At 28.0% G+C, this 25,745-nt stretch overlaps 1 protein-coding gene across 1 annotated transcript in view; it reads right to left on the reverse strand.

Annotated features, from left to right (window-relative positions):
- LOC135951310 (uncharacterized) overlaps positions 1–25,745 on the reverse strand; it is a 61,754-nt gene that overhangs the window by 33,992 nt on the left and 2,017 nt on the right. The window contains exon 2 of the mRNA XM_065500935.1: positions 1,113–1,460. Coding sequence (XP_065357007.1) covers positions 1,113–1,460 — 348 coding nt within the window. The remainder of the gene's footprint in view (positions 1–1,112; positions 1,461–25,745) is intronic.

Genomic DNA, 25,745 nt, shown 5'->3' on the forward strand with positions numbered 1-25,745 from the left:
GTTACTGACTACAAACATGCATTTGCATAGAAATCTTTGCCCTGGTTATAACATAACAATGGTCAATACTTTTAATAAATTAATATTGTACAAATGTTTAAAAATAAAAGTTAAAACACAATAAGTTGGTAATTTATTATACATATTTTAATTTTTGAAGATTTCAGTATTTTAATAATTTAAAATTATTTATAGAATGCCTTTAACGGTAGTTAAAGGGAACGGTATTTTAGTGTTAACGGTAATTTCAGTTATTTAGGTAAAGGTGTCTTAGCGGTAACGGTAGTTGAGCTGAAAGGGTATTTTAGGGATAATGGTAGCTTAACGGTAAATGCAGACAATCGCTATTTTGATAATCATGATATAATTCAAATTGTTTCTCTATGATGTAATCCTTAAGTTTCTGATGAAAATAGGAATATTACCTGTTTTATGTATATACCATTGAAATCTCATTTTATCTCAAAATAAATTTAGTAACCCTCGTATAACAATTTAATCACCAATTATGATTTCGTGCAATTAAACTTAACTTTATGACACATATTTAAAAACTAACCATTATTTAATAATAAATAATTCAATAATTGTAAATCACGTTAAATACATTATTAAATCCATTGCACTTTAAATTCCCTCAAACAACTCCGCTGGTTTTTTAGCACCAAAAACCAAACTAAACCACGTTGAACTTTCTCTCATTCGGTTTCAATTATTAATATTCAATTGCATTTGAGTGTAGTGACGACGACGGAAGTTCAGCGACATGCAAATGAAATGAAATGCATTGAGCACAAGGTGCAGTTCATTTAAAACAATCATGCAAATCAAAAATTTTTATACCAAATAAAAGCAAATAATGAGGGGAGAGCAGAAAGCAGGAAATTAATGTTGGTACTAAATGAAATGAAACCATTAAATATCAAACAACAAATAGCTTTGAAAACAGTAGTCTTTATGGACTTATGCATGTTTAGGTATAAATATGTATTCATATGTAGCCAAACGTGGTCTGTTACTTGTTTTTTGGTCATTGTCTGACCAAATGACAAAATCACTAAATAAACCTATGCAGGTATGCAGGCACAGGAAGTTAGAGACAAATTACTTACCCTTGAGCTTTTGGCATGTAAAAATTCCTGTGATATTAACTTTAAAATAATAGCAGCCGGTGGCAATCTTTGCATTAAAGCCTTACACACCCGATTTGCACCCGCACCACCCTGACGACACAGCCCACTCATAATTTGTATGGTACGGTCCTCTAGGTTGTCTAAAGGCAAGCGCGTTATCAAATTAATTAATAGTTTTCGTTTTTCCTCAGCCACCTCTGTTTTGCATTCTGACGATAGTAGAGTGCGCAATAGGGAATCCAAACAGGGCTGTACACTGGCCAGATTTTCTGATGATCTTAAGGCCTGCTCTAATTGTAAAACTCCTTGTAAACGATGGCGCCAATTCTGCAACAAAAAAAAATAAAATACAAATTTGAAAATTATTTTTTGTAGGTGTGTACTTTTTTCAATACATTCGATAATGATAGGAAACTATTAGTTTTCAATTACATTTTTATTGTCTTTTAATATTTTCATTTTATAAACTCATAAATTAAATTATCTGTTGGCAAAATTTGCACGTTATATTGTATTTTTTTGTTTTCTTGTTGTCTGAGCTTAGCAAACACGCAAAGATCTCATAATAAATAAATGGCAAGAAACCTTGGATAGTTAGTAAATTTTAGTATAAAAATTTAGTTTAAAGTATATATTTTTATTATATTGTATTTTCTATTAGATAGAATTATCTAATTTTTAAATGACCTTTAATATGTGTGGCTGTATTTGTGTTTTATTTTATTCGTTTTCAAAAGAATTTCTTAATGTTTAATTGTTGCAAACTTTACTCGTTTGTAAAAGTTCATTGTGTTCTATAGCCCTACAGTAAGTAGAGGTATAATTAATGACTTTTCGTATAGTAAGATACTCTAGAGAAAGTACAACTATTTCTTTCGATTTTTAACCATTTTAACTTCATTCTAAAACATGCTTATTTTAAGTACAAACTTTTTCTGATAGTAAGAAACTCTTGTTCCTACATTATCTAATGTGGATATACTAGCTTTAAGCCCAGACGACATAAGAAAAGTTATCGAGAAGAATATAATCTTGAAAGAATCTCCTGGAACTGATTCAGTGACTAAAAAACTGATAAAGATCTGACCATGCCAACCACCTATAGACCTTACCTCCATGTATGTCAATTAGTGTTTATAAAAAACCGACTTTTTAAAAAACCGGTTTGTCGCTTAACCGAAATTTGGCCTTTTTTAAAAAACTGGTTTTTCTGTTAACCGACGTCGAAAAAACCGGTTAAACCGGTTAACCGTCATATATATGTAGATAACATAAAATGTCCAATATACAATTTTAAAATGTGTAGTTTTTAGCAGTCAGGAATGGTTATTATTAAATAACTATGAATATACAAAACTGCTAAGTCCATTTTATTTTGTAAAAATTTCTAAGTTATCAAATGGAATTGAGTATAAATATGTTACTAACTATATAATACTTGTTTTAGTAATTAGTTTATTCATTAAATTTCAACCAAAAAATGTAAATCAATTTTTAATTAAATATTTGATCATTTTGAAATTTATTATCACCACGACTTTCTGATATGAAACAGAAAATGTTACAAGTCCCAAAAAAGGACCTATAAGATACAAACGCACTTCTTCTCAGCTGTGCTTATTTGTCATAAAATAAATCGTACATAATATGTAAGTAATAAAACTCCATTATCAGATTTCATATTTAAAATTATGGATTTTAAACGTTTTTTTGTTTCTCCTGTAATACTTCTGAAAAGGACTTTGTACACTATGCTAACAAAACGATTAATAAAATAAAATTTTAAGACCAAAACACACTAATGAATTCAAATTGATTGAAAGAAGGTATGCACATCAAATTCAACTTAACGTTTGGTAAAATCATCACTATTATTACATCTTTATTAAGATTTGGCTTAACTTCTAGAATTATGCGGAATTTAATTTTTAATAGTTTCATTATGTGCAATTTATTTTGAAAAAGTTTTCAAGTAAACTCATCGTCCTCTACTATTTAGAATCATTGTAATTCTTAAAAATATCAATCTAAATAGGTTTGTATTGTAAATCAGCAGTTTAGGTTTCAAATCAGACCAATAATGTGTATACAATGAATATTAAAAATGCACAAAAACGTGAGATTATCAATTTTAGTCCCAAATTTTAAAAACCGGTTAACCGAGTGATAAAAACCGGATAAACCGGTTAACCGAAAATCAGCATTTTAAATTAACCGGTTCGCAAGAAACCGAGATTTCGAAAAAAACGGTTTTTCGGTTAACCGGTTAATTGGTTAATAAACACTAATGTCAATGCTATTTGATAATCAATTTGGTTTTCGCGAATGCCACGGAACTATCGATATATTAACTATTTCTACGAAAATCCATATTAATCTAGACCACGAATGGCTACCTGATATATGTGGATAAATGGTTGAAAACCCTGCAAATACAGATGAATGAGTTGAAAAGTTTTACGTTCGCGCTAAGGAGAGGAAATTGTACACCAGTTACACTTAACAATGTTAACATACCTCAGTCCGATTATGTTACATACCTTCACCTAGATAGGCCACTTAGCGTCATCATTTAGAAACCAAGAGACATCACATGACGTTAAAAAGCCTCTATCTAGCCTTCAGTGGTTGATCAGTGACCAATCAAAATTAAGCCTTGACTATAAAGTCATCCTGTATAAAACCAATTTGGACATATGGAATCTAGCTGTGAGGAACGGCGAGAAATACCAGTATTGATCTTATACAGAGGGTCCAATGGAAAATTCTAAGGACATTGAAGGATGTAGCATGGTTAGAGTTTGGGGTCCGGAATATTTCCCGTAAAATTATTGTCGCGAATTCCCGGAAAATTTAAATATTTTTTCCGGGAAAAACGGGAAATTTAAAATTAATTAAAAATACTTTAATATATGTATGTAAATTAACATCTCTGTTTGATGAATGGCTTGTTCCAAATATTAGTGTAGGTTTTAAACCGCATTAAGGATTCAGTAGAAGCATTGAGCCGTAATGAAACCATTTTTCAGATAGGTGATGCTATAATGAACACACTTTATGAACAGCTGTTATCTAAAAATTCTACGATTTCTCAAAAAATGGTTCATGCTATTAAATTAAATATAAAAACACATTGTTAAAAATTTTATGGAAAGCAAATGTATGAACTCCTATTTGACCAGAATGTTCCCTCATCTGCACAAAGCGGGAATCCCGGGAAATTAAATTTTTCATTCCCGTTTCCCGAGAAATAAAATTATCCTAAAATTATCATAAGAAATGACAATATACATGAGTTTGAGAAAGTCCGTGATAAATATATTATAAAACAAGTAAGAATGTAATACCCTACACCAAGTAAATGAGCAAAAATATTTTTCTTTTAAAATATCAATAATTTACATTCGTAAGTGATTTTCGGAAGTGGGCCTTATATGGGAGCTATGACCAATTATGGACCGATCACCATGAAATTAGGTCGCAAGATTTATGTCTATATGAAACTTATTTATGGTGAATTTTGTGTGTATACCAATATATTTAAGAGATTTAAGAGATGCACGTTAAAGTGATTTTTGGAAGCGGGTCTATATGGGAGCTATGACCAATTATGGATAAAATTTGGTAACATGAATTTTGTGTATATAAAACTTATTTGGAGCGGAATTTGTGGAGATACATATATAAATTAAAAATTTATGACCGATAAAGTCCAATTGCGGGAGGACATTTGTATGGGCGCTAGCTGAAATAATGGACCGATTTCAGCCAGTTTCAATAGGCTAGGTCCTTGGGCCGAAGAACTTAAATATCTTTAAAATTGGAATCTGTACTCTGCGCAAAAGGTTTACATGGACAGCCAGCCAGACGGGCGGGCATCGTTTAATCGGCTCAGAAAGTGATTCTGAGTCGGTCGGTATACTTTAAGGTTGGTGTTAGACTAATTTGTTTGGGCGTTACTTTTTTTTTCTTTTTTTAATATTTTTTTTGCTCAGAAGAAAGCTTAGGTCTTTTCCTTGAAAACTTGTTTGGTCACTTATTGGGAAACGAATGGGATTTCTATCAAAATAAATATTTTGTAACTCAAGACATCGAATTTTTGACTTTTTTTTGCAAAATGTATTTTTTTTTCCAAAATGGGACTTTTTTTAATTTTTTTTGCTCATTCTTTTAAGAAGGTTTTAGTCGCTTAGTGGGATGCGAGTGGGATATATATCAAAATGAATGTTTTGTAACTCAAGATATAGAATTTTTTATTTTTGGCAAAATCAAAACTTTTTTCAAAATGGGTCCTTTTTTAATTTTTTTTTGCTCTAAAGAAATCCTTAATGTTTTTCATTTATTTGTATTTTGATCAGTGTTTAAAAAGCTACGATAACTAACAAATTTTTAACTGTTGCTACAACTACTGCTTCAAAAAAGTGTATGTATCGGTAGCAGTAGCATTTGTCTTTTTTCGTTTTCTTGTTTTTTTTTAAACTAGTGCTACCTTCAAAATATAAAACTCTTAACAGAGCAGTAGTAATAAAACATGAATTGTAAATGGAGTAGTAGTATAAAAATACAAATCATTGCTACTGCTCTATATCGAGTTTTAATTTTTAAGGTAGCAGTAAAGTAGCAGTTGATGCAGCAGTTAAGGTAGCAATAAAAGTAGTCAAAAAAGAAAATCTTCAGTCAGTCAACTGCTACTTAACTGCTACTTCTTCTACTACCTCAACTGCTACTTCTATTACTACTAAATTTTAAAAGTAGCAGAATTAATAAAAAACTAATGACTGCTACATCAAAACTTTTTCTTTTTTAAGGTAGCAATAGAAAATAAATTACTCTGCTACTTTTAAATTTTTCTTTTATTAGTACTACTACAACTACTGCTACCAAAATGTGAGTAGTAGTAATTATTGACTCCGAGTTTTTATTAATTTTTTAACTAGACTACTTGTGTTTTTTCGTTGCTACTGCTACTTGTAGTCTAGTTTTTAAACACTGATTTTGATAGCCAAAACCAATTTAAAATTTAAATAAAATATTATTGCAATTATTTTACAATCTAATTAATATGAATAGTGTCTTACTAGTCGTATTCGTCTCTATGAAATTATTATTTTTTTGTTGTTGTTGAAGGCACGTGCTTAGTTATTTCTACGTTTAATTTTTTATATTTCATTCGCATTTATTATTCTGTGCTAACATTCTTTAATTTTGTTAAGTTTGTTATTTTGTGAAGTTTATTTACTAAATATTCTACTGGTCAGTATTAATCGATATTTTATATATGTTCTTCTTTTTTGTTTTTTATTAAGAGCTTTATTGTTAAAGGCCATTTAGATAACAATCATTGTCTATTTTTAATACAGTTAGTTTTGTTTTCAAATTTCAAGACAAGTGGTTGTAAAATTTTTTAAATTCTTTGGTAAAGTTTGAAGTAAAGTATGATTAATATTTTAACACTCATACGCGGCGTTGTACCAATCAACAATTGATGTTGGCAGAAGACCACACTAACGTATGATTTATATTAAATAACACTCATACGCTTCTTAGTTCAGAAAATAATGCTCTCATGGGAAATTTATTTATTGTTTTTTAATTTTCTGTTAAATAACTAAACCAAGTACATTGAACTTTTGAGAATTATGATAAATATTTAGTAACATTTTCTTTACATCATAAATTGCATTTGAATACATAAATATATCATTATAATTTTCTTCTAATCAACAATGTTTAAATTTGCATAAACAACAAAATTGTTTGTAAAACTTAAAGAAAAACGCGAAAATGGGTATATTAAAGTTAATGCATATTAAAGCATGTGATTATAATTACTTTAAGTGTACAAATAAAAAAAAGAAAAGAAATACCCTAAAGAAATAAAACAATTTTAACTTAACCTACTTTTATGGTGGACATAATAAAATCACAAAACGAGTACAAATCAAATTACATGCTAAATAAAAATAAAACATAATTCTACCTTAAATAAAAGAAAAAAAACTCAAAAAAGTGAGAGAGACTTCATAAAAATAGTTACAACTAAGAATACAATGTCTCTGTAGCATTTTTGTTTCTTTTTTGCGTTTTCGGCATTTGTTTTTTTCTTTTTAGTTTCACTGTTGATCCTTAAGCTCTCCTTTGAAAGTAATTTCCGGTTGTAATAAATGCGGCACGTCATACACTGACTCTCAAGCACACACAAACCTTAGAAGTGTTGAAGTGTATTTGTTGTTCTAAGTGGTGGCATTTTCAAATGTTCTGACAACTCTTCCCGAAAATAGCAACAAATGTGTAGGTAGGAATGTGTATTGTTGCAGTCATTTATTTAATGTTTTATTATATTGTTTTTTTTTGTTTGTTTTTTTTTTATATGACCCAGATTTTGATTTGTTTAAATGAACTGGCTGCTGTTATGAGTATGTTGGCAGTTTGCTTTTCATAAATTGTTGTTTTTTCTTCTTTTGTTGATAGTCAAAAATGAAATGAAATAGAAGAAAAAAAGGAAATAAGCCGGCGAATTTATCGCGTGCATGAAGAAATGACCAGTTAAGATTATTATTTTATTTTACTTTATTTAGTTATTTATTTATTAGGGTTACCAAATAGAAGGGAAGTTTTAGCATTGGGAATAAATTTACCATCTTAGTCATGGGTTTGTGGGTATAATTATGGTTTGATTTTTTAGAACATTTTCTGCAGCTGCCTATGACATGTGGTATTCTAGCAATAAATACAAAATGATTTAATTATTTTGAGAGCTTTGATGCAAATCAGTCTTATTTCAAAAGTAGTGCGGAAATCGGGAAAAATATTTTATAACCCGAATTTTTTTCACTAATAAATTTAAAAAAAAAAATTAAAAAAAAATGTTTTTAAATCTTTTTCACTTATTAATTAAAAAAAATGTTTTTTAAATTTTTTTAAAAAAAATCGTTCCAGCCGTTTTCACGTGATGCGATTACACACATGGACAATTTCTTTTTTTTAATTTTTAAAACAAATTCATTTTTTTAAAAACAAATTCATTTTTTTTTAAGTTTAAAAAAATCACGCGATGCGATGATTTTATTTTTATATATGGGGGATTTCAGTCAAGTGAACAACAACTTTTAAAATCGATGTTTTCCAATCTCGATTAGACTTAGTGGATAGTAATTTAGATACAATTTTTCAACAAGATCGGTCAAGAACTCTCTGTGTTAGAGGGATCAAAATTTGACATTTTAGCCATGAGTCCCAAATAGTTTAGATAGCTATTTCTACAATCTTTCGACAAAAAATATAAAAAAAAGGTTTTTGACATTTTTTTCCGAAATTAAAAACTTTTTTGACTTTTGAAAATGGGCCATTTCTTTTGAACAAAAAAATTAAAAATTAAAAAATTTGATTTTGCAAAAAAAGTCCAATATTTTATGTTTTGAGTTACAAAACATTTATTTTGACAGATATTGAACTCGCATCCGACTAAGCGATAAAATAGGCCTTCAAGGAAAATATCTAAGCTTTCTTTTGAGAAAAAATTTCAATATTTTTTTTTCGAAATACGATTTTCCTGAACTAATTACCGACAATGCGTTAAAACAGAAAAAAAATTTTTTAGCCAGAATTTTTTTCATTAAAACTTTTTTAATTATTTATTTTAATTCTTTGGTGTGGGTTTATAAGATTCAGTATAGGCAAATATAACACTCTTACTTGTTTTAGAAAAAATTATCTCTTTATAACTAAAAAATATAATATACAAACGCAAAAAAGTCATGGCCAAAAATGCAACATTCATTTTTTGAAGCCAAACATCTCTTGTATTTAATTTATGTATAAATCATACATACAAAATCGATATTCTAAAAGCATCCTCCTCTGTTGTCGTGCTAAGATTCAAAGAAAACTGAACGGTATTTACAACTTACAAATCTATTATCATTTATGTTGTCCCACTGTGAACTACAATGTCCCGAGGAACTGGACTTATGAAATGGGTCTCAAAAATTAAATAATTTTGATCTTATTATGGAAAAGTGTTTATACCCACCACCAAAAAGATAGTGGTATATTCTGAGACGATCTAGCTATTGGCTGGAGGGAAGCACTTAGGGGGGATAACATTTTCCTCAAATATTCGTTGATTTTCAGAAATAATTGGTATTGAAAATAAGCAAAATCAACCAAAATGTGAGACAACCTCAAAAAGGTGAAACTTTTAAAAAATGTTTTGATATTTTCTTTAAATATAATGCTAGTATGTGCATTATGTATAATAAATCTGTAACTTCTAAACGGTTAGTCCGGTTTGAATGTAATTTGAGAAGCGTGAAGAGAAAGTGCTGTCGAGTTTAAGTTTTGGACCTCATGTGTTTACCAGAGGCGCGGCCAGAGGTACCCCAAGTAGGACACGTCGGGCATGTTAATTATTTAAAAAGATCCCAATGCTTTGTTTGTGTTCTGATTTTCGTCATAGCTAGCAATTATCTCTTATAGCTTAGGAAATATTCGCGTTTTAAAATGAAATTTTCAAAAATTTTAATCACCCCACCACTTTTTTGATAACAGTAGGTACAAATATTTCCCAATTTCCTTTATTGGACTAACAACAAATGTAAGTATCAAATAAATTTTTTTTTTTAAAAATAATAACTGACTCCATTTGAATTTAAAATATTTTTAAAGGCTATTTTTCGCTAGATTTTTGGAAAAATATGTTTTACTTGTTTTTAAGTTATCTCAAAAAATTTCTACGAAGCTGTATAAGGAATTTGTACTTTTTAAAAAGCTAAACGAAAAAAAAATTTTGATACCTAGGGGACCAGATCCATCGCAAAAAACGCTATTTTTTTTTTGGTATATATATTATAGCCAAAAATTAAAAAATATATTTTTGGGATTTGTCATTTTAAAATTCAAAATTTGTTTTTATTTCTCTATTTGAAATAAATGAATCTATATATGTAAATGTAAAATTTCATTAAAAAATATTCATAAATAAAAATTGAATTTAGTTTTTCAATATAAATAGTTCAAGTTTTACAATCTTTTCTTCTTAATAATAAATAGTTATTTACATATTAAGAAAACATAAGTATATACATTATAATATTATTGGAGGAAAAATTTGAAAAAACCTATTTGAAAATTTTTATAGTTTTAAAATTTAATTTCAATTTGAAAAATGTGTATCTTTGCAAAGCAAAAACTCAATGTTTTTCGAAAAAGTATTCAATGATTTTTTTAATTGTCAAAAGTTTTATATATTTTGGAAAAATCCAAAATCCATTGATAAATAAATTGTCCAACTTATGTTTTTTTAGTGGCAAATTAATTGGGAAAAGCTTAACATCTAACTAATAACAATTTCTATGTAAAATAATTCACAAAACTATTTTTTGTTTAAATCGGCCCATATTTAATAACCTGTTGCTCATCTTGAATTTCGACAGGGTGGTCACAGATTTAATTGTCTTAAAGCCTATGTCCTCGTCTAAGATTTATTCATACATTATTTTGCAATGATAGTAGAAGATCCAGAATTATTAACACTTTTTTTTCGTTCGACCCCAATGTACATCATCATAATCACTAGATTTCCTGTAACAGCTTTCAACTCAAATGTCTTTTGTATAAATTTATACTTCACTGTTGTATTTAATATTGGTTACCCTAAAAATAATTCTACTTTTAATAAAAACCCTGGGAAACATTTATGAATGCTAAAATCCAAATTTTAAAGCTTCTGCAAACCATAAATCTATTTTTATAAAAAAAATAAAATACTTTAACTTTATTTATCTTAGTTGCTTTAAATATTTCCTTTAACGAAATATCCCACTAGTTTTATTCACATACATTTTACATAAAGTAACTGACCTCAATTGCTTACAGCCATCACAGTCAGCATGCAATCTCACACGCATTTTATATAATACATATTCTTACTTTAATATGAACAGGAATCCACAAAAAAAAACATAAACTTTTTGTTAAAGCACTAACTTCCTTTTACAAGGAATATTGTGTTTATTTTATTTGGGTGAGTAGTCAACAAAATAATGGTTGTAGAATTAAAATTTGAACATTTAGTTTTTATTTTATACATTGTGAAGAGTAAGAAATACATTCCTTAATTTACCAAGCATTTAATTACGCACTCAATTTGTTGGATTTTTTTGGATTGGTTTGGTAAGGAATTGGGTTAATTCTATTAAAACATGTAAACTATTGAAAATATTATTTTAATTGCATTAATAGAGATGTTAATCGGTGCGGTTTGATTTACTTTAGGTTGCTGGAGATTTATAGAAATCTTTAAGAGTAGTTTTTTGGAGTAAAACAAAAGTGTGTTAATGGAATACATATTATAGAAATAAATAAGTTAAAGTAGGATTTTAGGACATCAAAACCAATAAAGAATGATTTAGTTGTTACATTAAATAGTGTTTTGTAGAATGATTTATTATGTTTTAAATTAAGTTATTTGTTTAAGTATTAGGTGAAGAATGAGACATTGTTAGACGGGACAAGATATGGACAATAAAACGGCTGAGGTAAAACTTCTCAACCACTTCATTCTAAATAATTTTTGCAAAAATGATTTTCTTTTATATCGTACAAGCAGTATTTCAGACATACAAAAACGGCATTAAAGGTCTCTCGGCTTCATTTCATATGCTACCCAATTTCCCTGCATTTAGGTGAATCATGATGCTCGCAAACGTTTTGAAATTGCTGCTTGAGTAGCTCCCAATGATTTTGCAAGCTCTTGTTGTGTTTGCAAACAATCTTCATGGAGTAATTCCTCCAATTCATGGTCTTATATTGTCATAATGTCCTAATATATTATAATAGTTTAATAAAATTTTTGTTGTGTTTCAAACTAAAAAGTTCTTAACTAATAAGACTATTTGAACTATGTTTATTGTTTTGTCATAAAATAATATTTTTTTTGTTTAAAACACAACAACAACTATTATAATATATTAGGACAATATGACTAATAGCAGACCGTATGAATACCCCAATTGACTATTCAACTTCAATTAAAATAAAAATCAACCATTTTATTTTAAATACTCACATTTATCAATTCAATTGATTTTGTTCGTGTTAAACAGCTTTAAAAATATCCAATTACTCATACAAATCAATATGGGTCAACTTCAAATTTATTGACCTACTTAATGATAATTTTAAAATAAATTGTTTAATAAATCGAAACTAATATAAATATTATGTTTTATCAACAAATGAAACTATGTCAATAACAAACACTTCTTTAATGTAAATTATAAATAAAATGTATTATACTCTTTAAAAGAAAGTAACCCAGTACATTATAAGAAAACGACAAATGTAATTATTATTTAAATCACGCACTGTTCTTAATTTATAATAACCATAAAAATATGGATATTAATTTATAAATGTATGTATACTAAATCTATTGCATATATTTATTTTGACTAAATATACAGCAGGTATGGAAAATAAATATTTCTAAATGGTATGTAACTAAAATGAAGGGACTCTCTGAAATTTTCTACATCTCGAAAGAGGAAGAAACATATCGTACAAATGTATACTACGATTTCCCTAATATTTGTATTTTACGACTTTTGCTCCCAAGATCAAAATACCAAATGCTGAACATTTTAGTCAAATCAGAAACAGTTTAGAGATTTCACATTTTATGTTTGAATATACCAAATAAGCACCAAAGTCCCAAAAATTCAAGCACTTGAACATTTTGTTGGAATTTGACTTGAATATAAGGCCCTAATTTTTTAAATCAAGTCACCAAAGTAATATTCATATTGAAAGCAAAAACTAAATTTTAAAAATTTGTTTTTGTTTTATATACAAATACGCTTGAATTTTGGTGCGTTTGTTCTGTTAAGAACTTATAGAATTATGATAAAACAAAAACAAATTTTTGAAATTATGTTTTTGCTTTCCATTTAAATATCACCTTGGTGACTTGATTTACAAAATTAGGGCCTAAATGATTTAAACATGAAAAATATTTGAAAAAATTAAATATTTTTCAAACAAAAGACATATGGCTTAAATTTATGTTTCCTTTTTACTAGGGAATGCTATTGAAATAAAGTGTAATACAACTGTAATTTAATTTCTTGACTCTAATTAAAGGCTTGAATTACACTTGTTTTCAACTTGAGTTCTAGTAAAAATGCTTATTGTAGTTGTTCACCCATTATAGCTTGAGATCGAAAAAAATTGTCATTGTCATGCATAACTAAAATTCCAAATTCCAAATTTTACATTTTTCAATTTTTTTTATGAAATTTCCAAAAGTGAAAAATGTTGTTCTCGACTCTAATACATACTAAATGATGATAAACAAGTAAGAGTTCTAATTATATTCACCTGTAACGAATCTTATATACCCTTCACCAAAGAATATTTTAAGATAAATATTAAAAATATTTTTGGTGAAAAAAAAACTGATGAAAAAAATGTTTCATGAAAAAAAGAAATCGGCTTAAAAATTATTTTTTCTTTTGGTGTATGACTTAAAAATGCGGTATTTTTTAAAAATTTTAGCTATTATTTTGAAACATTTGTAAAATATAAATTTATTCAAAGTATTGGCCATTGCAAAGGCTAACAATGGACGTTTTTCGGCCAATGTTCGCTTCAAACGAATTAGTTGCATTCGGTATAGGTTCCCTGTGATGGTCAAATGTCAGCCCTTTCGCTCCCACCAAATACAGAGCATTACCTAGCGCCATGGATTTGGTTTTTGTGTTACATATTTAATGCGATCCTACTTCTTCGTTTGTGTTCCGACTTCAATTTTTGATTTAAATTTTTGTGATATCCCACTAAGAGACCAAAAACTCTTAAATGCACAGACCTAAGCTTTCTTTTGAGCAAAAAAAAATATCAAAAAAGTGCCCATTTAAAAAAAAAACCAAAAAAATTTTAGATTTTGTCAAAAAAAATCAACAATTTTATGTCATGAGTTACAAAATATTTATTTTGATAGATATCGCACTCGCATCCCCCTAAGCGACCAAAAGGGTCTTCAAGGAAAATATCTCGGCTTTTGTTTGAGCTAAAAAAAAATTAAAAAAGAGGCAATTTTGAAGAAAAAAGTTTTTGATTTTGCAAAAAAGGTCAAAAATTGTATGTGTATATAATTGTATTGTATATCAAACTTTTTTTTTTCAAAATGAGCCCTTACTTAAACATTTTTAAATAAAGGGCCCATTTTGCAAAAAAATTTCAAAAATTGTATTTCTTGAGTTACAAAATATTTATTTTGAAATATAGCCCACTCGCATCCCACTAAATATCTCAAAGGAATGGACCTAGCTTTCTTTTGAGCAAAAATTTTTTTTTTTAAAAAGGGCCCATTTTGAAAAAAGTTAGATTTTGCTAAAAAACAAAAAGTCAAAAATTTTATGTCTTGAGTTAAAAATATTTATTTTGATAGATTTCCCACTCGCATCCCACTAAGCGACCAAAAGGGTCTTCAAGAAAAATATATCAGCTTTTGTTTGAGCTAAAAAAATAAAAAAGGGTCCATTTTGAAGGGTCTTTGTTGCAAATTTCTTCCCGATCGGAAGACATCGATTTCAAAATGAATTTCATGGCGATGATCCATAATTATTCATAGCTGGACCGACCATACTTCTTTACCTGTTTATTCATCTGTTTTAAAAAAATTTAACCAAATTTATTTTACAAAGCCTTTGTTTTCAACAATTTGTTTTTACCAACATTCTTTGACCTAATTTTTTTAGATATGGGGCATTTCATGTCAAGTGAACCAACTTTTGAAATCGATGTCTTCCGATCGGGATGAAATTTGCACCAAGGTTAGCTCTATTGGATAGTAACTCAGACACAATTTTTCAACAACATCGGTCGAGAACTCTCTGAGTTATAGTGGGTAAAATTTTGACAATTTGGTCAAACAGGGGTTTTTTCTTATCCATGTAACTTATTACCAGGGAAACCAAAATATGCAAATACATGTTTTTTCTGGTGAGTCTAATGAGCACATGGATAAGATATTTACACGTTTCAGAACTATTTAAGAATTTTGGCATCGATTTGTTAGTGCATATTTTTGCATATTTTACCCTTAAATTCATATTTATACATTAATTTGTTTTAAGAGCATATTTATGTCATATTTTTGCGTTTTTAGAGCATATTTAACTGTTTAATAGCATATTTTGACTTTATCAAAAACAAATTTAAAAAAAAAAATTGATTTAAAAAATGAAAAAATTTAAAAAATCAATTCGAATATTTTTTTGCCAAAAAATTAAAAAACTGAAAAAAAATTTTTGTTTACCTAAATATTTAATATTTTTATTTTGAAGAATAATTTGGTGAAGGGTATACACTCAGGTCTCGGTTTATGCGATAGATGCGTTCCAAAAAATCGCATAAATTCTGTAAATATGTATGATTAATCTGAATCACTGAATAATTGTCTGCATCGGTTTGGAATTGGTTCAACGTCACTTTCATCACTATATGATATAATCATATTGTCATCATATGGTAAAATATCATTTTCATCACTAGAATTAATCTAGTGAATAGGGGAGGAAATCAAAGAATTTTTAGGAGCTTCAATTGCTTCTTTTCTTGCTAAATAATTTGTCATTAAACTTTGCGATTTTGAATCCGGAACACAGATCAGTAAGTCCGCGATGAATCTTTAATGCTCTTTCCGTATCTGAATCCATATTAAGAATTTGAATTTGAAAAACAAACTATAACCATTATATCAGTTATGCAAACTTGGTTTAATTTAAAAATGGTAAAAAAGCTTTAAAAAAACATCAAAAATTTTAAAATCTTTTAAAATTCTAAAAAAAAATTTAATTTAAAAATCGCATAAATTTGAATCCGCATAAAACGAGACCTGAGTGTATAAGATTCGGCACAGCCGAATATAGCTCTCTTACTTGTTTTCATATAAAATAAGCACTATTTTAATAATAGCCCCATCTAAATATCAAATTTTAGTTCTAATTCAAACTTAACAGTTCTAAGTGTTAAAGAAATATAGTCTTTTAAATTTGCTCCTGTAACATCAGTTGATGTCGAAGGAACATTTTCTATGTATAAAAATGTTTTCAGATCCAATAGACAACGATTTATATTTGAAAATTTAAGTCAATTTGTTTTGGTTAAAAATTATGTAAAAGTTTGTTTTTTTACGAGCATATTTTTTAAATTTTAAGAGCATATTTTAAAGTTTTTACTGCATATTTAAAGCGCTTAAAACGCTTTTTTTAGAGCATATTTCCGGTTTCCCTGCTTATTACCTATTGTTCTTAGCAAAATGTGTCCCAAATAGTATAGATAGCTATTTCTTCGATCTTTCGAAAAAAAATATTTAAAAAAAAAAATAAAAAATTTTTAATATTTTTTTTCCGAAATCAAAAACTTTTTTGACTTTTTTTTAAAACACGTCCTTTTTTGTTTTTTTTTCTTAAAATAAAGTTTAGATATTTTCCTTGAACACCTACTTGGTCGCTTAGTGGGATGCGAGTGGGATATCTATCAAAATAAATATTTTGTAACTCAAAACATAAAATTTTTGACTTTTTTTGCAAAATCAAAAACTTTGTTGACTTTTTTTTTTTCAAAATGGACCCTTTTTTAATCTTTTTTTTAGGTCAAACAAAAGCTTAGATATTATCCTTGAAGACCCTTTTGGTCGCTTAGTGGGATGCGAGTGGGATATCTATCAAAATAAATATTTTTTAACTCAAGACTTACAATTTTTGACTTTTTTTTTTGCAAATACGATTTTTTTTCCAAATGGGCCCTTTTTTTAAAATTTTTTTTGTAGTCAAAAGAAAGCTTAGGTCCATTCCTTTAAGATATTTTTAGTCCCTTAGTGGGATGCGAGTGGGATATCTATCAAAATAAATGTTTTAACACAAAAATTGTATGTCTTGAGTTACAAAACATTTATTTTGATATATATCCCACTCGCATCCCACTAAGCGATCAAAACCATCTTAAAGGAATAGGCCTAAGCTTTCTTTATAGCAAAAAAAAAAATTACAAAAAGGGCCCATTTTAAAAAAAAAGTCAAAAAAGTTTTTGATTTTGCCAAAAAATCAAAAATTGTATATCTTGAGTTACAAAATATTTATTTTGATAGATATCCCACTCGTATCTCACTAAGGGACCTAAAATATCTTAAAGGAATGGACCTAAGCTTTCTTTTGACTAAAAAAAAATTTTTTAAAAAGGGCCCATTTTGAAAAAAAATTCGAATTTGCAAAAAAAAAGTCAATAATTGAATGTCTTGAGTTACAACATTTTTATTTTAATAGATATCCTACTCACATCTTCCTAAGTGACAAAATAGGTCTTAAAGGAAAAGACCTAAGCTTTCTTTTGAGCAAAAAAAAATTTTTAAAAAAAGGTCCCATATTGGAAAAAAATTTCGATTTTGCAAAAAAAATTAAAAAATTGTGTGTCTTGCGTTACAAAATATTTATTTTGATAGATATCCCACTCGCATCCCACTAAGGGACTAAAAATATCTTAAAGGAATGGACCTAGGCTTTCTTTTGAGCAAAAAAAAAATTAAAAAAGGGCCCATATTGGAAAAAAATTTTGATTTTGCAAACAAAAATTAAAAAATTGTATGTCTTGCATTACAAAATATTTATTTTGATAGATATCCCACTCGCATCCCACTAAGGGACTAAAAATATCTTAAAGGAATGGACCTAAGCTTTCTTTTGACTACAAAAAAAATTTTAAAAAAAGGGCCCATTTGGAAAAAAAATCGTATTTGCAAAAAAAAAAGTCAAAAATTGTAAGTCTTGAGTTAAAAAATATTTATTTTGATAGATATCCCACTCGCATCCCACTAAGCGACCAAAAGGATCTTCAAGGATAATATCTAAGCTTTTGTTTGACCTAAAAAAAAAGATTAAAAAAGGGTCCATTTTGAAAAAAAAAGTCAACAAAGTTTTTGATTTTGCAAAAAAAGTCAAAAATTTTATGTTTTGAGTTACAAAATATTTATTTTGATAGATATCCCACTCGCATCCCACTAAGCGACCAAGTAGGTGTTCAAGGAAAATATCTAAACTTTATTTTAAGAAAAAAAAAAAAAAAAAAAAAAGGACGTGTTTTAAAAAAAAGTCAAAAAAGTTTTTGATTTCGGAAAAAAAATATTAAAAATTTTTTATTTTTTTTTTTAAATATTTTTTTTCGAAAGATCGAAGAAATAGCTATCTATACTATTTGGGACACATTTTGCTAAGAACAATAGGTAATAAGTTACATGGATAAGAAAAAACCCCTATTTGACCAAATTGTCAAAATTTTACCCCCTATAACTCAGAGAGTTCTCGACCGATGTTGTTGAAAAATTGTGTCTGAGTTACTATCCAATAGAGCTAACCTTGGTGCTAACCTATGTTTTAAAGTATACATAGTGAAGGGTATATAAGATTCGGTACTTTTACTTGTTTAATTCTAAATTAAGATTTTAGTGAATTAATGAATTCGAAGGTCTTGTTTGATGTCAAAAGTTTTAAAAAAAGAGTACAGTATTACTCCATCTCTGCAAAACCGCAAGAACGAAAAATAAATATATTTGTACATTACGAATACGGGTAATACAATATACAACAGGAAAAACTAACCACTAATAATTGTTAATTTTATATTTTATGGGAACAAACACACAAGAAACGAGGGTGGAATTATAAAGAAATTAATATACAACTAGGTTACCTTTCAAATGCGGGCAAACTATTGTCGCCAATATATACAAGTCTCATAAGGTTTAAGTCATGAAATAAAACCAAGCGTATTAAAGTGAACTACTATTCTTAACGGAGGATGATCAATCGCTTAATATCCAGCATTATATTTGACATATTGAGTTTTTATAATTTAACGGAACTTCTTCTGTAGACTTTTGTCTGAAGAAGGACAACATGAATTCGCTTTAGTGTTCGGAAATATCGTAGAGACATAGACAATTACTTTAACTCTTATAATGTTAAGATGTTATAATTAAGTTTTACTTTTAAGAATTTACTCTGTGTACAATATGAAATTGCAACAAGTGTAGCTTATAATAGTTTTATTGTTATTGCTAACTTATTGATCTACCCTCGCTTGTATATGAGTAAACGCAGAGACCAGTCAGTCATAAAACAAATAATATACAATACAATTCACCCAAAACAAAGTATACAGTATCCGTTACACAATTATTCTTTAAAACATAAAACCTACTAACTAATATACGAGAAGTATGTACGTGTTTATATGTAAATGTCTGCATGTACTACTTATGACTTCAAATATAACTTAACTTAACTTAACATACATACATATTTATTTATTATGAGAACTGGGTCATAAGGATGTTTTATGAATAATAAAACCGGCAATATTTAATAAAATCGACATGTATGCATAATGAAAGTGTACATCGTGTGTGTAACTAGACCTATATTTCATCTGATAAAAATGTATGTATGTGTTATTGTTTCTTTAATGAATGTGCAATACAACTATCCCTCGATTCGTTCTTGAAGAAATCGCATAAAAGTTACTCAAAATAGTAATATAATATTTAAAGCAAAAAAATAAACAACGCCATCAGTCTATATATTAATCTAATCCAACAGTTTCTGCAATACAGAAATATTAATAGAGCAGAAACTCTGCTGTTAAAGACCTAACTCAGTTGTCAAAAACCTAAATGGTGGAAACGCATTAGTAATAAAAACCAAGAGAAATAAAAAAACAACACTCGTATGTGTGATTATTTTAAATATTTTTTGTTTGATTGTTTTCTAATTTCCTCTCTACGGTTTCTGCTTCGATGTTAGATGCAACTTCAATCTATAAAGATTTGAAATGAATTTAGTAATAAGAAATTGTGACCAATTATTATTCAATTCTATATATAATTTCCAATATTTTGCCGAACCTTGAATTATATTTATATCTCTCGAACTTGAGAGCTCTACAAACATTCTTCTCATGTGTGTCAAAAGGATTTCCCAATTTTCGTCATCAAGGATTAGTTAATAATTTTAGGTGTCACTGCAACCTGACACATCTTCATTTGAGTAATATTATTATCGTCATCATCGTTTTCTTTAGATTTGAAGTGTCTGCTTCGGAAATCGTGTAGTGTAAATCAAAGGATAGGTGTAGTATAGTAAACAAAATAACTTTATTGTTGCTTTTAGGTTTAAAAACACAGACATTGGCGCGTCATAGACACTATTAAATAAATACATAAATAAATAAAAGTATCTATTATGGAAGATAAAAATAAACATGTTGAGCTTATTCGTATTAAAAATAAACAAAAGTAACATAAGTACACCCTACCCCATTTTTTTGGGTTAGAATGTTTAGACTTCATTAGACTTTTAATAAAGGCAATCCATGCCGAAAAAATTTATTTGCTTTATATGGGTCTTAATTTATTTTTTTAGTAGCTAGAAGAGTAACTGCTGGAAAATTTTGAGCCAAAAGGTTAAGGAAATTGGGTGAAAGTTGTAAAATTGGGTAAATAATGGTAAGTTTTTTTATTTATTAAAATATATAGTTATTTAAAGATTATTTTTTTAACATTTGCCTTAATCTTATTTTCTAGAGAAAATTATCTTCGTAACAAATTCTATATTATCTTCGTAACAAATTCTATATTCTATTTCCATTATGGCCTGACGTTAGGGAGACAAAATGCAAAAAAAATAATGAAAAAGTTAAATTTGTAAATAGTTTTTTTTTTATATTTGCGAATTAATTAAGTACCACTTTATTGAGACAAAATATTGCAACAATTGAACTATAGGAGTTGAAAATATTACCAAAAATATGCAATTGCTTGACGTTGCATTACAAAATTGTACAACTCTGCGAATTGGGCAAGACTTTTTGTATAAAACCTTTTGTAGTAGGATTTGGAATAATATAAATTTATTTTCCAAATTATAAAATATAAAAAACTTTTCTCGTTTTTTAGTTGTTAGCATTAGTATCTGACGTGACGATACATGACGTTATGCTACTTGAATTTCCATTTCATATATTTTTTGTTTAAGAAATAAGAAAAAGAAAACAAGTAAGAAAGTATGGTCGGTCAAGCATGATCATATAATACACAACACTAACATTTTTTTTAATTTCAATAATTTATTTTCGTAAGTGATTTTCGGAAGTTGGCGTTATATGGGATCTATGACCAATTTGGACCGATCGCCATGAAATTAGGTTGCGTAATTTATGTCTATATGAAACTTATTTCTGTTAAATTTGATGTGGATACCAACATTTTTAAGAGATTTATGCTCATTAAAATGATTTTCGGAAGCGGAACTTATATGGGAGCTATGACTATATACCGATCATCATACAACTACGTGACATGACTTCCGTATATATGTATAAAACTTATTTGGAGCGAAATTTAATTTGAATTGATTAACTTTTAATTTTTCGGTCTGGGTGAATATCTCGGTGGCAATTTCCATATTCGGCTGTGTCGGATCTTATATATGTTTCAGCAAATTAAATTAAAGATAAAAATTAAAAACAATTTCCGGCAAAAAAAAATTGGTAAAATTAATTTTGGTGAAAAAAAAATAAAATAAAATTTATAAAAAGAATTTGGGAAAAAATTTTAAAAAAATTGTGAAAAAATGTTTATTGAAATCTCGTGCGGGACTGAATGCTTTTGTTAATTTTTGCACAATGTGTGTGCTATGTAAACATACCAAGAGACACAGTAAAAACAACAAAAAATCGTAATTTTGCTTTTTCCTTAAATCTCAGACATTTGCGGACCATGGCTATATCGACACCACTATCTATAACAATACAGAATATATATATGAGGTCGAATTTCTGAGAGATGCAGAAAAAATTGAGAAGCGTTTCCCATTATGCTGAAACATTTATTGGTTTTTTGTATGACTTAAACCGCCTAGAAACTCAATCATAGTACTTCCAGTACGTACTTCTTCTATTTACTTGGGGTGGGTACATATGATTCGGCACAGCAGAATACAACACTATTTCTTGTTTTATTTTAAAATTAATTGTCTCGATTTTGGTTATTTCACCCTTTTTGTATATTTCTCAGAAATAACTTACAAATGGAAATTTAATGGCACTTCTCTAGTAGATAGTTTTTGATTTAATATTGGATTGTGTCGGAATACTGGATCGCTAGCATCGCATCTTCCTCCGAAGAAGAACAAGTGCTTTCTTTGTCAAGAGGATTCGTAACAGTGTCGGTGTTTCAATTCTACCGTTTTGAGAGTAAAAAAAAATTTGGCTGAAATGTATGACTTCAATATCCAGCATCCCTTGTACTATGCCTATGCTATTGTTTAGTAATCGAGCAGTCAAGGAGGTTCTGTTCGAACTCAATATGAACAAATCCCTTGGTCCGTATGGTATATCTATTTTTTGGAATTTGTTCTACCTTGCATATTGTGGAAGTTGCCGAATAATCGCAATTTGTTCAGCTTCACAATCAACATCAAATCCAATTTATTCTTTCAGATACTAGATCTGTTTGAGGTTAGAGATTCCTCCGTATTCATTCATAAGATACAATATCCATATGGGATGACTGGGTTAATTTTAACAACTCAAGAGTTCACCGCAGTCACTTCTTCGTATAGGTAACGATTGGTGGAGGTTCAGATATGCATTTAATTCTATGTACAAAATTACAGTGGAGAAATCGTCCTATCAGTGGATGAAATTGTTACGAGATATTTTGATACTCTGGATAATTGTCGAAACGTGAGCTGCTTATCTTATTTTATAGATATTATCATAAGGTTTGTTCAAAAAATATCGTTACTATATCGAAATGATAACGCCAAATAAACGTACCCCTTGGTTGTTTCAAAAATCTTGTTTTCTCTTTGTCTTAAATTTGTTACAACAAAAAATTCTAAGCATTTCTACCTTTGGCGTTATCGTATTGCTTTAAATCGCAATGACAGTTATTCTACCATTACCTGCATTCCAACTTATAATTTCAACCTGGTGATGTTTTGAGAGGCAAGTACATAAAAAAACCACTTAAAAATAAGTTATGACTTTGATATCACTGGAACTAGTTACAAGTATTGTTACTTTTACTTAAAAACTCACTAAAGCCATTATCGGTAAAAACTAAATGTGCTCATGAAAAGGTAAGCACTTACACTTATATCAGATAATAAATCAGTCATTATTGAATTACTTCTAAGTAATGCAGACGATATGTAGTAGTCATTAAAAAGTATGTTGTTCAGTAATTGCAAGTTATTGCCAAGTTTTTACTGGTTATTTGTTATTTTTAAAAGCAACAAATAATTGATGAAGCATTAAGTGTAATAAAAAGTTTTTATTTACATGAATATTTGCTGGAAATCATTGAATAATTGCAACCATTTGAGGTTGAACCACCTCACCTTCACTACATATTACATGTAGAAGTAAATAATTCCATTTCCATATAAACAATTCGAAACAAAGATTCTAACAACTTTAACTCTTTTAAATGATTCATATTTCTATTTTAAGCCATTTCTACATACATTAATGTTAAGAAAAACATTGTATTATAGCAAAAATTATAATTGAAGTAATACAGGTACAACAATAATTTTTCTTTACATAAACAATAATTAACATGTAATAAATTGTACACATATTAATTCTTCGTAAGTACATGTATTAATGTAACATCAAAGAAAACAAGTCAAGGTCGTTTTAATGATAGCCTATTCAAATTTATTAATAAATACATTCATATTTGACCCCATTATACCCACTATCTAATATAAGAGGTAAACATGTTTGATGATAGCATTTACAACACAATAAAATATTTGTAGGTAAGTTTAATTAAAACACCTTATAAGTGATGAATGTGGTTAGTAAATTTTGCAATGTAATTATTTATAAACTATATTTTTACTTGAAAGGATAAGCTATAACAAATTTGAGAGAGAGTATGTATATCAATTAAAAGTGTATATCAATCAAGTGAGGACATAATCATTCTACTAATAATTCCTATTCTTAAATTTCATTAAATTAAATCCGAATTCCATAAGACATCACAAACAAATTCACTTTGGGTCTTTCGATTTTGACCATATTCGGTAAACACATTCTCTTTAGAACAATATTGATTTTGTTATTCCGTTTGTAAATCATCGAAATATTCACCGAAGTATATATATGTAAGGTCCATATAAAATTCTAAGAGGATCTAGATGTGTCCGTTCGTCAGTCTGTCTGTTGAAACGTTAGGGCCCAAACGAAAGTAGCTACACGCACAGATATAGTTGTGCATGTTTACTGTAATCATTTATATATTGTTACAAGTTTTTTAACAATATTATAGTCACAGTAACTATTTACATGATTGTGGTAACCATAATATGGTTAATTTACAATTAACATGATTGTAACAACCATATATATGGTTACAGTACACAAGTATATTTTTGTGACAACCATATTTATGATACCCATAAGCCGAGAGCAACATAATATGGTAAGTCCTTCATCATATAAATGGTTGTCACAGACATATACTTGTTTACTGTAACCATATATATGGTTGTTACAATCATGTGAATTGTAAATTAACCATATTATGGTTACCACAATCATGTAAATAGTTTCTGTGACTATAATATTGTTAAAAAACTTGTAACAATATATAAATGATTACAGTAAACATGTACAACTATATTTTTTCTCTGCGTGTAGTTGGTTGCAATTTTCTACAAATACTCTCTGTTAAGGTTTGCTTGGTATTGAAAATGGGCAACATCGGTCCATGATTTCACCTAGCAGCCATAAAAATGTTTCCTGCGCTATTTGGTGGAATTCATGATATAAGAATGATTAACCCTTTAATGCATATTGATGCCAATTGTCTACATTCAAGTTCCACTTAATTTTAGACGAATATAAGCTTGATACTAATTCAGATTCTAATTCCGAAAAATCAAATGGAGTATGAAAAGTTTCAGCTGAAGAAATTCTAAATCAAACTAAAGCTACACAGAAAAAATTATATTTCAATTCAAACATTTATCACATATTGAACTGGTTTCAATTATTTCATAATTAAATCAAGTATTCATGTGCTCAAAAACAGAATTTTCTGATATTTTCTATTGAATTTTGAGTTTTGAATTTGATAATTTTGATATTTGAATGTACAATTTTCGTTATTGGTTGAACTTCAAATAAAAAATTATTGAATAGATTATTTTTGTAATTGAAAACACATTTTTGTTATTTTTTGTTTTTCAATTACGAAAATTATCTATTCAATAATTTTTGTATTTGAAGTTCAACCAATAACGAAAATTGAACATTCAAATATCAAAATTATCAAATTCAAAACTCAAAACTCAAAATTCAATAGAAAATATCAGAAAATTCTGTTTTTGAGCACATGAATACTTGATTCAATTATAAAATAATTGAAACCAGTTCAATATGTGATATATATTTGAATTGAAGCGGTTTAAAAAATAGTTTTTTCTGTGTAAAGGAAATATAATAAATAAAAATCAACTAAATATTTGATACTTTATA

The sequence above is a fragment of the Calliphora vicina genome, chromosome 2, assembly GCF_958450345.1.
Source record: "Calliphora vicina chromosome 2, idCalVici1.1, whole genome shotgun sequence".
In the NCBI taxonomy this organism is placed as follows: Eukaryota; Metazoa; Arthropoda; class Insecta; order Diptera; family Calliphoridae; genus Calliphora; species Calliphora vicina.